At 42.6% G+C, this 18,685-nt stretch overlaps 1 protein-coding gene across 1 annotated transcript in view; it reads left to right on the plus strand.

The window, feature by feature from the left end:
* LOC126188437 (glutamate-gated chloride channel-like) overlaps positions 1-18,685 on the plus strand; it is a 161,984-nt gene that overhangs the window by 101,752 nt on the left and 41,547 nt on the right. The window contains exon 7 of the mRNA XM_049930043.1: positions 10,018-10,100. Coding sequence (XP_049786000.1) covers positions 10,018-10,100 — 83 coding nt within the window. The remainder of the gene's footprint in view (positions 1-10,017; positions 10,101-18,685) is intronic.

Below are 18,685 nucleotides of genomic sequence, written 5' to 3' on the forward strand. Positions count from 1 at the left end.
GCGACAGAGCCACTGCTTTCATTTCTTAGCCATCATATAAGGAAGCAGGAAAAGTATTGCGATGTAATAGGTCTTGCACAACACATACATACCCAAAGTTCCTACTCTCTGAAGAATGGTAAGAGAGCGTCGATCATGTTCCAGTATTGTTCCCTGGATCTTATCAATAACCGATTTACAACTGAGCGTAGCCACTGTGACAATGAGCAAGAACAGCTTCCAGTGACGTACGACGATCCTAAGCAATAATCCACGTGATTACTGCTCCATCGAAACCCCGTAAATTAGGGCGTTTACTTTTACCCTCGTTAAGTCGCTCTTGCCCCACACGGCAATAATCACCGATGATCGCCTTTGGTAGAGATATCTCCATGGGTGGCCGGAGTAAAATATCATCAGCGCACGCGCTAACTGAGAGGGCGCTTCCAGAAAGCGTCCAACCCTGAAGCGGGAACGCAACCTTCCGAAGCAGCGGCTCCAGAGATAAGACAAAGACATCGAGAGCGGGTTACCCTGCGCACTCTCCGACGGTTGGTAAGCGGGGGCGTCAGTTTACAATCTGCAACAGTAAAACTGATCGATTAAAACTGTGTCCCTGACCGAGATTCGAACTCGGGACCTTTGCCTTTCGCGGGCAAGTGCTCTACCAACTGAGCTACCGAAGCACGTCCGCCCCGGTAGCTGAGTGGTCAGCGTGACAGACTGTCAACCCTAAGGGCCTGGGTTCGATTCCCGGCTGGGTTGGAGATTTTCTCCGCTCAGGGACTGGGTGTTGTGTTGTCCTAATCATCATCATTTCATCCCCATCGACGCGCAGGTCACCGAAGTGGCGTCAAATCGAAAGACCTGCACCAGGCGAACGGTCTACCCGACGGGAGGCCCTAGCCACACGACATTTCCATTTCCATTACCGAAGCACGACTCACGCCCGGTCTCATAGCTTTACTTCTGCCAGTATGTGTGTCTGTGAGACCGGGCGTGAGTCGTGCTTCGGTAGCTCAGTTGGTAGAGCACTAGCCCGCGAAAGGCAAAGGTCCCGAGTTCGAGTCTCGGTCGGGCACACAGTTTTAATCTGCCAGGAAGTTTCATATCAGCGCGCACTCCGCTGCAGAGTGAAAATCTCATTCTGGAAGTAAAACTGATCATCTGCAAAATCCGAAGCAGAAATTCAAAATTTACATGATCGAAAGAGTTATTAAAATCCAGAACGGCAAAGGCGCAATGGACAAAAGTAACGGCAGCAACAGAAACCACGTCACGGTAATTGGCCACAGGAGTGAGAATAGAGGTGTAACCTCCCCCTCACTTAACGACCTTAATGACAGTAAAAACTAAACCGCGTGTACCTAATGGAAATTTGGGAAAAGCAATCGTCACTGAAGTTAATCTGTCGGTAAAGTGGGAGGAAAGGGTTACATCTAAATGAAAGGAAAAATGCAAATGAAACTAGTGGAAATTAATTTTGAAAAGGGGTAAAGTTAATAAAGAAAGTAAATGTGCGGTCGTTACGTTAACAATTAACTGGCGTTAATTAGATATTTGAGATTTGTGGAAAATTACGGTCGCCAGTCCTACAGACAATAATAACTGAAAAGGAAAGCTTATTGCACATATAATTTGTGGTGTCACCGCCAGACACCACACTTGCTAGGTGGTAGCTTAAATCGGCCGCGGTCCATTAGTACATGTCGGACCCGCGTGTCGCCGCCATCAGTACTTGCAGACCTAGCGCCACCACATGGCAGGTCTAGAAAGACGGACTAGCACTCCCCCCAGTTGTACGGACGACATTGCTAGCGACTAGACGTACGAGGCCTTCCTCTCATTTGCCGAGAGACAGTTAGAATAGCCTTCAGCTAAGCACATGACTACGACCTAGCAAGGCGCCATTAGCCTTACCTACTTTGAGAGTTATAGTATAAATGTCTCAAGAAGAACGCTGTATTCATCAGAGAATAAAAGTTAAGTATAAAGCAACTACGTACTTTTCTTGCTACCATTCAATAGTTATCCTGTTTCAGACTTCACGCCCGTCTGCATTAGTTAGCGTGCCATTCGGCTACCTCCGAGTGGTGTGGCTGTCTTGCTACGCCACAACATAATTAGCATTAAAAGCGTGGCTACTGAAGGTTGAAACGTGTTGTACGAAAACTGAATGTTTGTCAGAAGTAATAAATTTCGCTACACTCTGACTTAATTTAGCAAAAGAATTAATAAAACCGGGAAATTGAAAGTTAATTTAGTGACTGAAATTAATAGTGAAACTTTGTTTCTGCAGCACTACGAAATTCAATAAAATAGGGTTAGTCTTGGGCTACCTCAACAATCATTTCAAAAGCTACTTGAATCTACGCAATTTAGAAATAAGGGATTTAACTTTGAACTTGAATTAAATGATTTTGAACAATTAACAATAGTAAAATTTAGTACGTACCAAGCTGAGCTGCAGTCACAGGTAAGCTAAAATATGGTAACAAAACTCGCACTTTTAATTTGTGCTTGTGTAATCTAAATATTGTAGTCAGCTATGAACACTTTAACTGAACTTTGAAATTAAAGCAGTGAAATCGAATGATATTACTTCGATGCTGGCGTTTGAATTTCAACGAGACTCGGGTTCATTCCAGAAAATGAAGGGACCCTGCTTGGTAATGCAATTGGGACAATGAGCAACAAAGGTTCATGCTAAGTTGCTGTAATTTTGTGAGGCAACAGTTTGAAAAGCTGAGGTCTGCCATACAGTTCTAAAACTTAACGTGCTTTTAGTCTTCCTTGTTGGTTGATTGAAGGTTTGCAGACGTCGATCGGGGAGGTGGCGACAGTCACTCATTGTCGGCCGTCGCTGTTGCAGAAGCTGGATGTTGGCGCTCCTTCTTCTCGACACGGTCACCAGGCGAAACGGGCTCTTGATGTGCGCCAGCTAATGCTTCCCGTCCGCGACACCGTTTTAGAAACAATCATAGCAAGTCGAGCGCAATTACATGCTGCCAAACTGCGAAAGCGCGGCAACTCGCGGGAGCGTCACACAACACACCTGCTCCACCGCCCTACTCCAGCCAGACTCACTGTGCCCGCGCTCCATGCGGCAGAGTTAACACTACCAAAGATCCTAAACACTTTGGTTCTCCACACTACCTATCGATGTATTCGTTCGATAGCATAGTTTTCCCTAGGCCAGACTCAGCGTAAAAATGCAAATAATATTTACAAAACAAACCAATTATACATCGACATAAATGCATAAATATATGTATATACAATTAGTAGAACAATTACAATATATAAAGACACAGAATTGTCATATCTTCAGGTAACAAAATAAGGAAAAAATTTATAGTACAATAGATGGAAATAGGAGGATATGCATTTCCGGCGTTACAGAGGGACCAGGGAGATAACTTAGATACTCAACGACGACAGTCGCAAGCAAGACAGACATCCTGCACTTTACCGCTTTCGCCACTGACTTATAATCGAAATTCAGTGAAGTGAGAGGACGAAAATTATCAACAGTATAACGTCCAGGATATTTAGGTATCAACACAATTTTCCCCAATTTGAGTGGAGCGGGCACAGCTGCCCCATTTAGCACATCGTTCAACATACACGTACATGTAGCGCCCAAGAGGCACAAGGGCGTCCAAGAATTCGGTGTCGGTTCACAGGTGAGTGGCCTACCTGGAGAATCAATTGCCGGACCGAAGAGAAAGTCGCTAGGTGTGTCCACGTCATAGAGATCCTCATAGTACTGATGGAAGGCGTGAAGTACGTTCGCGTGCGCTTTCAGCTGACGGCCGTAAGCTCCTGTAAAAGTAGTAGCGTAACAGCTGCGATGCCTAGATTTATGTCGAAGCAGATAGCATAACGAAGTCCATTCCTTCGCCACTAGTGATCATTGTTTCGATCGCACTCGCAACCCTTCCATCTGTCGCTTCCTCAACTGGAACAACTTTGCTTCAACACATCGTACATCTGTGATCTGCAGAATAAAATTCATGAGTTATCCGGAAATCCGTCGCCCTACTAGCACAATAGGTGATCAAAGTTTGACGGAGGTTAGGTTTAGCTAGGGCAATCCACGATTCCATAGTGGTAGAGTACTTCATAGACTACGCTCCCACACACTGTGAATTACATCATCGAGAGAAGGACCTGCCAAGTGAGTGACATTTAACATCCACAGGGAACGGAATGATTGGCGACCAGCGCGCAGTGATCAGAATAGCTAGCAGGGACAACATCGACTGCAAGAATACGAATCCCGCATCCAATCCGATAAGTAAAATCGGTCAATTTTCCTAGTATAAGTCGCAGTAGAATTCAAACAAAGTTGAATATTTACTCGTAAACAACTTTCAAGTGCATCGAGATAATCAGCTAGTTTAAATCTCGACAATAATAAAAACGGGGAGACTGGTCAAAAGCATGCATAATACAGTTAAAATAACCAACCAACAATAGACCCCAAGGACTCCTGCGTAGAAGATAAACAATTTCTTCTATAAAAACGCGAAGGTTCCACTGTATGACGAGAAACAGACGGTGCATGTACAACAACTCTGCCAGAATCGGGAACCTCTACCTCAGCAAAGGGAATGCGTTCTCGAAAGAGCAAGGGAGTTGCCATCGAAAATTCTGGCGCTACATTAAGAATAGTTCAAAGTCCAGGGAGACGGAAATTGATAAATAAGAATTCTTGCGGGAACACTACATCCGCACAGGAGTCAGAGATAAATTGATGCAGCGAAGCTAGACTCTGCTCTGATACCACTCGGTTAACATTTAGTGTGACAAATATATATGCTGGAGCCATTAACCAAAAATACACTCCTGGAAATTGAAATGCTCAATGGGGGACAGATCCGGAGATCTTGCTGGCCAGGGTAGTTGACTTACACCTTCTAGAGCACGTTGGGTGGCACGGGATACATGCGGACGTGCATTGTCCTGTTGGAACAGCAAGTTCCCTTGCCGGTCTAGGAATGGTAGAACGATGGGTTCGATGACGGTTTGGATGTACCGTGCACTATTCAGTGTCCCCTCGACGATCACCAGTGGTGTACGGCTAGTGTAGGAGATCGCTCCCCACACCATGATGCCGGGTGTTGGCCCTGTGTGCCTCGGTCGTATGCAGTCCTGATTGTGGCGCTCACCTGCACGGCGCCAAACACGCATACGACCATCATTGGCACCAAGGCAGAAGCGACTCTCACCGCTGAAGACGACACGTCTCCATTCGTCCCTCCATTCACGCCTGTCGCTACACCACTGAAGGCGGGCTGCACGATGTTGGGGCGTGAGCGGAAGACGGCCTAACGGTGTGCGGGACCGTAGCCCAGCTTCATGGAGACGGTTGCGAATGGTCCTCGCCGATACCCCAGGAGCAACAGTGTCCCTAATTTGCTGGGAAGTGGCGGTGCGGTCCCCTACGGCACTGCGTAGGATCCTACGGTCTTGGCGTGCATCCGTGCGTCGCTGCGGTCCGGTCCCAGGGCGACGGGCACGTGCACCTTCCGCCGACCACTGGCGACAACATCGATGTACTGTGGAGACCTCACGCCCCACGTGTTGAGCAATTCGGCGGTACGTCCACCCGGCCTCCCGCATGCCCACTATACGCCCTCGCTCAAAGTCCGTCAACTGCACATACGGTTCACGTCCACGCTGTCGCGGCATGCTACCAGTGTTAAAGACTGCGATGGAGGTCCGTATGCCACGGCAAACTGGCTGACACTGACGGCGGCGGTGCACAAATGCTGCGCAGCTAGCGCCATTCGACGGCCAACACCGCGGTTCCTGGTGTGTCCGCTGTGCCGTGCGTGTGATCATTGCTTGTACAGCCCTCTCGCAGTGTCCGGAGCAAGTATGGTGGGTCTGACACACCGGTGTCAATGTGTTCTTTATTCCATTTCCAGGAGTGTAGAAACACAGAAAGAACAACAGAGCGGCATCACTATTCTATCAAACGCCCATTACAGTCCACCGCGAAGTCCTATAAGGAATCCTAGAGCGGGAGGCTAGTACCGGCCCAGCTGAATCTTTACCCTTGGTTGTTTTGCGCGTTGCGGCTGTACACGGTGTTTAACCTGGCTGCGAGACGTGATAGCCTTTGCAGTAAGCATCGTGGGCGGGTCTTGTATACTTTCAAATTAATCTGTGACTTCCCAGGGTCACAAGCTTGTCCAACAAAAGGGTGTTTCTGCAAGGGATACCGACTCCCTAAAGGAGAGCAGTTAGAGTGAATCCCAGAAACAGCGGGAGACGGCTCTGAGGTAACAATAAGCGGCAAATCACGATCCCCATCACCGAGAACAGTCTGAGGAACAGGAGGGAATTGCTTTGTTAGCGACTGGAATCGTGACGGAAGCTGCGAACGACACGACTGCGACACACACTGGAGCTGCCCCTGCAGCAGCAGGAATACCAGACGCTGCCTCCTCCTGGTACCACACTGCTGGTAAGAGTGACAGACAAACACGGCACGGGGGGAAGGTGGGAGAGGGAAAGGCACAACTAATTCTTCACCATCTTCAGCGAGGCGTCGCTTACGAACCGCGCGCGCCGCCGTCCAAGCAATAGTGGAAACGAGGTGATGCTTTGCAGCGGCGGAAAATCACCCTCAGTGATAGTGTCAATTGTCAGAAGATCGCCAAAAACGTGGGAAGATACATCCCCAATTTCGTCACCAGAGGGGGGAGGGGGGGACAAGGTCAACAACCGTTAACTTATGGCGCTGTTCCAAGGAAGACCGTAGAACAAAACTCTCCACTCTGCACAGGAAACAGGTCCCCACCTGTCCGCTGTGGGTAACATGAATGCGAGACCCACAAAATTGCAAATGAGGCGGAATGTTCTTTTTCATTTGCATTTCCACCAAACGTAGGCCGCAGTATCATTATATCTTGAATTGACTTGGGAAACGTTCACGGTAAATGCTTCTCACGCTACAATAGTGGGCAAAACTTCCGTAAGATGAAGATCCTCTGCCTCCGTATTGGAACATTGGTATATTCAGTGTCGGCATTCGCACCATACTGATCGAGTTATCTCTATACCGGAAAGGAACCTGACTACCATACTGTAACTGGAACTTGTCTTTTTGAAAGGGATTGAAGAATTTCACGAAGAACACATGAAACCCAGTGTTGAAACACGAAAAGTACCTGCTAACCAGTCACATATTTCTAAAGATCCGGGCTGCAGGTTGTAACGTCCTCCTTCCCTTCTATCGACAATGTTAGAAATATATGACCGTGTAAGCAAGTGCCTAAACAATTGGAATAAAATTTTGAAAAGGCTATCGTTCCGAAGATTCCATATAAAGTCGATAAATGAGGGGGAGGTTAACAACAAGATGCCTTCTAGGGCAACTTATTCCGCCTACTTAATTACTGTAAAATTTAGTGTGGTTGTTCGAAAGGTTTGTGCTATCATTCACGTACTGTGCCAACGACAAGGGGTACCACGTGGATCGGAACAGAATAAGAAGAGTTACTGAAATAATTATAGCTAAAAGAAATACGGTCGTGCCGGCCGCGGTGGTCTAGCGGTTCTGGCGCTGCAGTCCGGAACCGCGGGACTGCTACGGTCGCAGGTTCGAATCCTGCCTTGGGCATGGGTGTGTGTGATGTCCTTAGGTTAGTTAGGTTTACGTAGTTCTAAGTTCTAGGGGACTTATGACCTAAGATGTTGAGTCCCATAGTGCTCAGAGCCAAATACGGTCGCCAGCCCAATTGGGCAGAATTTCTGTTCGGTAGGCGAATTAATGAGCCGAACAGTCAATGTCAACAATTACTCGAACTCGCGCGGCAACAGAGGGCTGCACGCACGTTAGCAAAAACAATTGAAACATTTACGTAATAAATCGAGAAAGAAAATAGTTTGCAGTCGAAATATCATTAACTAATACAGCAGAAATTTTGAAAACATTCAAGATAACACTTAGATTAATGGTTACTTACTGTTGTAAGTGACAATGGACAATGGCGCTACCTCACAATAACGTCTACTATTTTCATATGAATTTTGGAAAATGGCAAAAAATGATTAAAAGAAACTCTATTGACTTCTGAACGGGGAAGTAGAAATTGATAATTACTGTATCAAAAGGTAATTATTATACTTTAGCACGACTACAAGTCAAAGTGTGAACCAGAACTTTACTAACAACCAATTACAATAATCACTGATATTTGCACTCACTCATTAATTCTAGTTAGTGCTTTTGTTCATAGTGCCAGGAATCATTTTAATTTGATTAGTTGATTTACTATTTGCAACAATTAGATTGCCTCAGATGAAAGTTCAAATTTAAATTTAGTGAGATTGAAATTACTGAATGCTTTAAGTTCAAATCTTTAATCTAACTGAATCATTTTGTTCATAAGCAAAATTAACTGGCTCTGCAATTTTCATTTTTCATAAACGGTACTCGGATTATTGTCACAATAGGACAGGACAGGAACCTACTTGGTGAATGATTTTAGGAGTATCACGGGTAGACAGTTTTGATTAAACTATGGTAATTATTCACTCGCAAAACACCACAAAGCTGAGTAACGCCGCTACAAAACTAGTTGACAATAAGCTGTGATGCAGCAATCTTACTTCAGTCCATTCTCGCCGTGACGAAGTAACTGACGACGATACTGCTGCTGGCTCCTTTCCATGATGACTAGGAAGCAAGGGAGTTATTGGCAATGATATTGGCGTGGCGTGTTCTTGATGTTGCTGCAGCCAATATTTCCACCGCCCACGCTCATCACTTGCCACGTGCAGCTAAACAATCACTCCTCCAGTACAGTGCACGCCATCCATGCGTCCGCACTTCACCAGGTGTCACACCAGACTTCTCTCTCTGTGTAGCGCGCGCTCTGACGTAACATCCTCCCGCGTCCAGAGATGCCGCTACTCCAACGACACTTATTCACTGACAAAAACCTAACGTTTCCCTAACATTCCCTCAGCGATTACTCAGCGATATTTACATAATATACACAATTGATTATACAGCAAAATAAACAAATTACTTCATACATCGTGTACATATAAATTTACATAAAGATAAAAGCTAGTATACATACAATAATAAATAGTCAAAGAGCACATCGGTATGAGTGTGTTACAAGGAGACGTGTCGATTTATCAGAAGAAAAACTCACAGACCCTCTATGTAGAAAACTCATGGACGCTATGAGAAATAAACAGTAGCGGACTAGGCCGCTGTCAGACTACCACCCAACGAAGTATGCAACAAGACAAAGAAGATGTCACACACAGAACGGCACAAACACCACTGAAGAGATGAGCTCCCAAATATTTACGATGTTGAGGGGGAGCGGATAATCACATAATGACCGGCTCGGTCGGCGCATATGACGGTACTGCCCCTATACCAATGGTAACCAATATGTAATATAAAGCGTGTACTTAATTTGTTACATTTGGGTTAGCGTTTGACTGAAAGACGCATTTTATTGGGTATGTGATACGAACCGCACGGCTATACCGTAATATCCTTTTGGAACCTACGCTGACTGTTGTACCCATTTTATCAACATCGCCGACAATCAATTGTTAGCTGAATATGTCTTGGTGAACTTAAAATCAGATGTGAAATGTGGGATAACAGTGGCATAATATACATAATTCCCTATCGCGTTGAAGAAAAAATGCTCGTATTTATATGAAGGTGAGTGTGTGGTTTATGAGTGCTCAATGGCGAAGTTATCAGCGGTTTTTATTCATACTATGCTGCACTGAGTGACCGGTTTCTAGGGTCTCCAAAAAGTAAACGAGGTAGTGGTTAACAAAGGAACGCTAATAAAATATAAAAGAAAGAAGAGACTTCCACGCTTGCACAAACAATTTTACGCACTTGTTTTTGGACTACTGGGATGACAACTTACAGTTTCATAAATTCGTTCATTGGGTTCTTATCTTAGAGTCACAGTTACACAATGTATTTTTTTTTGTAAATGACCCACGATTATAACATAATTTCCTTGTTTGTTGCAGAATCTCAATGACACTCTCGTGTCCCATGGACCTGAGGCTATACCCACACGATCGACAGGTGTGCTCCATCAGGATGGCCAGCTGTGAGTGTCGAGTCTACATTCAGCACACAGCACTACTGTTAATACGGTAGCACTTGGTATCCTCATCTAATATTTGTCGCCACTGTGATACATTCGTTACTAATTTGTTCGGTGCAGCTGACAGGATACTGCACCATATACAGGGCGAACATTAATAAAAACTGAAAGGGACAGATTCATGACTGGAAACGGAGGGAAAAAAAGGTCCCATGAACATGTGTCCGGAAATGCATCGTTGCCACGGTAGATGGCGCTGAAGAATGACTATTCCTCTGACCACGTGCCGTGTGTTCCTTGTGTATTGCAGGCTGTGTGATTGACGCAGCGTGCTGTAAGCAGTAGAAAGGTCCAGTATCCATGTCGGAAACAAGTCGAGATCGTGTTTGTGTACGGCGAAACAGATGGAAACGGTCGAGAGACAGCACGGCTACGTCAAAACAACTACTTTCACAGACACAAACCACACCACACAACATTTCAAGCTCTTTTTGGGCGTTTGTGTGACCATGGGTCCTTTAGATAGACGAACGTGCAGGGGGGTGGCGGACCGTAAGCTCACTAAATTTGGAGAAGCAGGTTCTTCGTAATATTGAGACGAACCCTAGTACAAGCTACAGGCAAGTAACCCGCCAACATGTTGCAACCCAAAGAACGATTATGTGGTCAGACAGACACCCAAAAAGATCTTGAAATGTTATGTGATGTGGTTGGTGTCTGCGAGGATACTTGTTTTGATATAGCCATGCTGCCTCTCGACCGTTCCCATCTACTTGTCCGTACACAAACACCATCTCGGCTTGTTCCCGGCATGAATACCGGACAATTCTGCTGCTTACACTTCGCTGAGTCAATCACCCAGCCTGAAACACACAAGGAACAAATGGTACATGGTCAGAGGAACTTTCATTCGTCAGCGCCATCTACCGTGGCAACGATACATTTCCGTACACATACACATAGGACGTTTCTTCCTCCACTTCCAGCCGGGAACCCGTCCCCACAGATTGCAGGATTTATTAATGTTCACCCTGTATAATGGATAAATAATGGTTCTGGTTGCGCCAAAATGAATGAAAACTAACCTCGGCTATCCCACCTATCCGCAGCTCCTACACTGGCTGCGCCTTCCACGGTGTCATTGTTACTGCAGCTGTCCCTCAAAATATTTTTTCATTTGAGCCTGCCGCGTAGTATATCTTAGATAATGATATTAGTATAAAGAAGATCCAGAACAGACGGAACGTAATTATCATCTTTATTTCGCGATAGATCTATTTCGGCTCTCATTGCGTTTTTCGAGTAACCTGCGAATACAATGATAATGAGATCATTCACATAAATAACATACCTGCCATACTGGATAGATTACATACTGGTACCTACGTCTAGGCAAACTTGATGTCCATATAACATAGATATTAAATTGTCACGTAACATATACACTGAAGCGCCAAAGAAACTGATTTAGTAATGGGTATTCAAATACAGAGATATGTAAATAGCCAGAATACGGCGCTGACTTCGGAAACGCCTATATAAGACGACATGTGTCTGGCGCAGTTGTTAGATCACTTACTGCTGCTACAATGGCAGGGTATCAAGATTTAAGTGAGTCTGATCGTGGTGTTATAGTCTGCGCACGAGCCATGGGATACAGCATCTCCGAGTAAGCGAGGAAGTAGGGATTTTTCAGTACGACAGTTTCACGAGTGTAGTGCGAATATCACAAACCCGGTAAAATATCAAATCTCCGACATCGCTGCGGCTGGAAAAAGATCCTGCAAGAACGGGACCAACGACGACTGAAGAACATCGTTCGACGTGACTTAAGTGCAACCCTTCCGCAAATTACTGCAGATTTCAATGCTGTGCCGTCAGCAAGTGTCAGCGTGCGAACTATTCATCGAAACATCATTGATATGGGCTTTCGGAGCTGAAGGCCAACTCATGGACCCTTGATGACTGCACGACACAGCCGGCCGGGGTGGCCGAGCGTCTCTAGGCGCTTTAGTCTGGAACCGCGAGGCCGCTACGGTCGCAGGTTCGAATCCTGCCTCGGGTATGGATGTGTGTGATGTCCTTAGGTTAGTTAGGTTTAAGTAGTTCTAAGTTCTAGGGGACTGATGACCTCAGAAGTTAAGTCCCATAGTGCTCAGAGCCATTTGAACCATTTTTTGCACGTCACAAGGCTTTTTCGCCACGCCTGGGCCCGTCAACACCGACTTTGGACTGTTGATGACTGGAAACATGTTGCCTGATCGGACAACGCTCGTTTCAGATTGTATCGAGCGGATTGACTTACACGGGTGTGGAGACAATCTCTTGAGTCCATGGACCTTTCATGTCAACAGGGGACTGTTAAAGTGAAAAGTCCCTTAGAAAAATTATACAAGACTGTGCTTAAACTGACACACAATGTTTTTAGAGCAACGCAATCTGACTTTCTAAAATCCCTACAAAAGAATGGCCCTGACTAACATTAACCTATACGTTTCACAAATCACTTACCTCACAAAAATCTTCGTTACTCGAACTACTGCAATACAGCGAGCGCCACTACTGCCAGCTAAATAAAAGATTCAAACTACTGAAGGCACTAACTACTGATAGGCATAGTTAGCAAATGAAAGATATATATATCAATTCATGGCATCTACTCTTACAAATTTACTGTCTCTGTCCAAAACTCCGCCATCTCACTCCCCACATCCACCACTGCTGGCGGCTCACCTCCAAACTGCGCAACGCTACGCGCTGTTAACATCCAGCTACCCAACACTACAATAACCAACAACAATGCAAACCAGCCGCAGACTGCACACAGCACAGCCAGTGATTTTCATACAGTGCGCTACGTGGCGTTACCAATAAAATAACCTAAACAGCCTACTTACATATCCCCCATGCTCCCCACAAAAAAATTTTAAAATTGTTTTGGGCACTGGCCAATACATATTTGTCAAAATTTTTTCACAATTACAATAACAAAGAAATCAAATGCACACACTTATTGATACACTGTTGGTCAAAAGCTAAAATTTTCTCACAGTCCATAAAGACAGTCCTGATCATTCGTCACAGTAAAATTGCAGTTTTTCTCAAAGTCTGAGCAGTAAAAGAAAATGCACACGGAAGTAGTGGATTTCCATGCAGTCTTGAAGAAGTAGTGTTGTCCTTCCAACGGAAAGACAGTGCTGACTCTTGACATGCAGACAGGTAATGGGCCATAACAGAGCAAACCCACAGCTGAGTCATTCGAATTTTGAAGAATATTGGTAGGTAGGTCGTCACAGAGCAGACCCACTGTAGTCCTGGTAGAGAGTATGGTATTGGTGGGCCACCAGAGATGCAGACCCACTGCAGTCCTTGTAGAAATAATGGTATTGGTGGACCATCAAAGATGCAGACCCACTGTAGTCCTTGTAGAGACGGCCAGCAACCATCTGTTGCGACTGTGCAGGTGCTCAATCACCATCGAAGAGTCTTGCGGAGAATATAGCAAGTCCATAAACCACCACTTGTGCACACACAAAGTTTTTGGAATTGTCCTTAGAACCAGTAATGCTGTTAACCAGTCCCTTGCTGAATTATTAACATATGTGCAAGCACTAACAGTCCCATGTTCTCACATACTGTGCATATATTATGACCAACAGAAACGTGTGCAGTGAAATGATACTTAATTTGAAGAACTGGTGTCTATACAATTACAAATTTACAACATAAGAATACAATTACAAAGGTACAAAATACATCATTAAATAACATGACAGCACAGATAACATTTGTAGTAGCACAGGCTTTACAAAAGAATAGAAATAAACATATACATCAGTCTTACAGGAATTAAGACATAAGTAAATATATAAAACAGTTCAGAATAGTTTTTGAAACATTAATTTCACACATGAGCATTGAAACAGAACAGAATTACTAATGTCTATTATAGAAAATAACATATTATTAACGCAAATTATATTTGAGGATAACAGTATTCCTCGTCATAGTGAATGTAGCTTAGTACTAGAAAAATTCTACAACATAAATCTTAATAGCTAAACACATAAAGACAGGAAAAACACAAATACACAAGAGTACACAAACGCATAGAAGAATAACACAGGATGAAAGGACAGGGTTTGTTTTCAGTGTAACATTTGGTACTGCAGTCCAACCCAAAACTTCATTCCATAGGTCTTTCGTCTTATTCCACCAAAAAAATCCTATCCAAGCATGCTTTCTGTATTTATATGTTCACATATTTCTTACCTGATTATTTATTTTCCATTATCTTACCTCATCATTTGTTTCCAAGAATATCCTACCTAAACCTGTTGTCCCTAAACCCCACTTTTGTGTTCATATCCTCTTTCAAAATACTTTTTTGGCCAAACCATTTTCTTATAGCTTCTCCATGCATTTCTTCCAATTCATCACAACTAGTTCTCTTATATAGCCTACCCCATCTTAAGCTAACTTAAATCTACTGAGCTCAGATGCTAAACTAAGGGACAAGGCAATGCAGCAGCACAAAACAATTAATACAAACAGCAATGACAAAAAAATGGAAACAAGCAGCAGTAAATGTAATAACTTATATCTAAACATGACAAACCCACAAGCAGAAAAAATAGTGCACTAAAGACAACAGTGCATATAAGGGAAATGTCTATTCACATCTTAATATCTATGTCATTAAAGTGGTGCACCACAACAACTTATTGTAAAAAAAATATTACCAAGTACTTGAAAAGAAATTTATATACGCAGTTATTGTTATTAGTCCCTTCTTATTCCTCTTTCCTTTCCAAGTGCTCCCTTTTCGATGAATGTGGATCATAAAATTATTATTTAATAGATCTGCTGACATAAAGTGTTCACATTAGCAAATGCATTTAATTTTATTTTATAAAACTAATGCTGCAACACAGCTGGAAACCAGATATCAAATGAAATAAGCAACTCTCTAAAGCGAAGAATAAAAATATCATTCAATACTCATATGGCATTTCATAAGTTAGTAGAAATTCTCTCAACTCTCGTAGAAAGACACCTGTCATAATCAGGTGTGCAGATGTAAGAATATTTCCCATCAGTTCATAACCATTTCAGTAAGTAGCACAAAGTACGTGCTCCACAGCATAATCATATATTTCCAAGTTTGCAATTTGCAATGTTTTCTACAAAGAAATGCCAATAGCGAGGATAATGGCCTCCTTTTTTCTCCACCTGTACCTCTGAAAGGCACACACTAATGGCTTTTTTCCAGGCGACTGTCGCGCAATTGGATGCCCACGACACATTACATGAAGGTGGTCACTTAACTTTCTTACCGAAATATTTACGACACCAGTTTGCACTACAGTGACAGTCTCATATAAAAATTTCACAGGTCGAGAATTTGTGTTGCAAATCTGTAGAAACAAAATCCTATAAATATAACAGTGTCTAAAAAATATTCGTCGGGAATTGTGATACATTCACGCATTTACACACGTTTCATAACTCTTAAAGTATGATTATTGGTTTTCAACATCCTTTTTCACAAGTCCGAGTCCCTAACTACTACTCATTATTCCTTACCTTATTACACATATACATATTCATCGACACGTCTTCAATATTTCATCATAATAAACATGTAGCATAATCAATTTTCTCATATAGCATCAGCTTATTGATCATAAACAAACCTCAACAGCATAGTACACTTTGTCATCATAATAATATCATAAAAACTCAGCCAAATCTCAAAAACGTCGTAGCTTTCTGCAATAATTTCAAAACCTAAAAAGAAATATCTGCTCATTTCAATAGTGTTATCTACCTCAAATGTACTTTTAAAATCATGATCCCATACCTAATACATCATTCAAGGCTCTCATAGTATCACATTGGTTCCAAAAAATATGAACAATTCACAAAGTACAGACAAAACACAGTTTCATAAGTGTGAAATTATCCAACTGTGTAATTGTGTAAACATGTGTCACTGATGTAGTAAAAAAAATTTTTTGTCTCTCAGTTAAATGATCAGATAGCTGTGTAATTTGTGTGTTAGAGAAATATGGTACCGATGTGTAAAGTTGTATAAGCAAATACCATATTAGCTAGGGCTCCTTGTGCTCGCCAAACACATGGTACACAAAGTAAGCGTGTACCCCCTTGAGGATTATTGTAATTATACCCTCAGGTGTTACAGATTACAGCAATGGAATGAAATGTATCACGGAAAACCTTTGTATCATTGTAATTCAAAAATCTTTAAAAATAAATGTTTTAAGTGCAAAATTAATCACTCAAATACGTGTACTGTAGCGCTAAACTGTACGTCTTGTTGTAAGATAATCTCTGTGGAAGTGTCGTAGTTATCATCCTCCGAAAGCTAAGTTCTGCAGAAGTCAATGTATTTACCTCATGATAAACAAAAGTGAAATGCTTGGCGTATAGATATCTTAGTTATTACGTTTATTGCCGTGATGAAGAAAGTACTGTGCTGTAACATATTGTTGTGCTACAGAAAAGGCTGTCTCATTGTAACTATACCACAAAAGTTACTACTAAAACATGTTTTACTTTCCAGAATAATACAGAAAAACTGTGCAGATATAAAACAGATACACCGCAAAAGCAACAATGTAAATTGTGTCACATATTAGTAGCGTCGTGATATAATCGTGTAGCTGTCAAAGAAACCAAGGGCTAAGTCATCTTTAATCCCACAGAAAGTAAATTAAATAAAGAATGTCTTTTCAAGTAAACCAAAATGTTGCATTAAAATCTCATTAGCAGTACCGGTATATGTTCTAAGTATGTAAGCCTTATAGTCGTTATGTAATCGTGCAACTAACAAGCAAGAATGTACACACACAATAGCACTGTGTCGTCTGTTCACTATAACAATGCATTTGTAATTACTTGTCTAAATAAGTTCCCTAGGTTCTAGACCGGATAGTTAACTTCAAAACATTGTTTCATGTTAAAAGTTTCTCAGTGTGACAAATTGTACTAGTAGCGTGTAGTGAAAAATTTTATGGCAAAGACTAAGTTAAATAGCAGATTATCTTTCAATAAACGGTTTTACATGTGAAATGTGGTGCAATCCTTTACTCTTCATAGTACTCAGAGTTTCAACTTGAACGCAATTATCATGCAGTATACGTCGATAAAGAATACTGGAATTTTTCTCAAGGTTAGCGTCTATGTTATTTTTCTCTGAGCCAGCCGGCGCATGGTGCAAGTCATTGTCTGTCTCTTTGTTGGCGCGCGTCGTTATTAGGATAAGGAGACCTAACTTCTACAAATTCACCTTGTCGAGAGGGCCCAACCCTGTTTGAATCTCTCCAGTTCTGATGAAATTCAGGTCTGTCGTTATGATTATTTCGTCTGTCGTCATGTCGGTAGTTCCTGTTGTTTCTTTCTTGTCGGTTAAGTGGTGGAGAATTTCTCCCTGAATTATCACTGCACGGTGGACCGTTGCGTCTGAAGTTATTCTGTCTCCCGTGATAATAATAGTTCTGGTTGCCATATTGTCTGTTTCTATGATTGTCTCTGTCATATTCATTACTACGGAAATGCGATCTTTCTCTGTAACTGTTACTCTGCCAGTGGTTGTCATATGGGTAGTGTCTGTTTTGGTCACGATTTGCATTGTAAGAATAGCCTTTTCGTGTCCAGTTATTATTTCTTTCATCACGGAATTGCGACGGATGTGACCTGTAATTGTTGTGTTCCTGTTTTCGCGTTCCGCGATTGTCAGTGTCAATTTCTAATTCTTGTAAGAGTCCCTGAAAAGCTTCAATGTCGTCTTTGCAACGTCCTGCCAAAATAATATGTTGTAAATATTCAGGTAATTTGATTAAGCAAATGCGGATGAGTTCTGAGAGGCTGTATGGGTTTGACAGGTACTGATTCTTGTGCAACATATTTCACAAGACTGGAAAATTCAGATTGTTCGAAATGTTTCATCATTATGATGCTATGTTTTACTCAGTCTTGTGTAGCTTGAGACCAATATGCTGAGAGGAAGGCATGATAAAATTCTCCTTCACTGTGGCAATCGTGAATGACCGATCGCATTCATACAGCTGGTTCATCCTCTAAATAGCCACACATAAATTCTAATCTGTGTTCTAATAACCAGTTGGGAGGAAAACAGTGATAGAATTGATGAAGCCATGCTTGTGGATGAATGTCGTTGCCGGAATTCTTAAATGTTTTGAATTTATGTGTAGTAATAAACAGCTTATAGTCAAAATCATCATATCGGCGAGTCGCATATCGGTCATTGTTACTTCGTTTCGGCGGTTCCATCTGAAAATTCGGTGTACCTTGCCAATTTCTTTCATAATTTCCGAAGTACCCCGTGTTATTATTTTGTGGCTGTTCCGTATTTCTATGTCCCTCTTCCCATATTGGAGCACGAGTGTCCTCTGAAATACGTAATTCTTGTAATACCTGTGTCAGCTGATCTTGTACTTCCCGGATTTCTCTTTGGTGTTGTGTATTAATTTGATTCTGATTTTGTTTGAATTTCCTAACTTGTTCGCACTCTTCTGTGTCATTAAAGACTACCGGTTTTGTAT

This window comes from Schistocerca cancellata, chromosome 1 (assembly GCF_023864275.1).
Source record: "Schistocerca cancellata isolate TAMUIC-IGC-003103 chromosome 1, iqSchCanc2.1, whole genome shotgun sequence".
Classification (NCBI taxonomy): domain Eukaryota; kingdom Metazoa; phylum Arthropoda; class Insecta; order Orthoptera; family Acrididae; genus Schistocerca; species Schistocerca cancellata.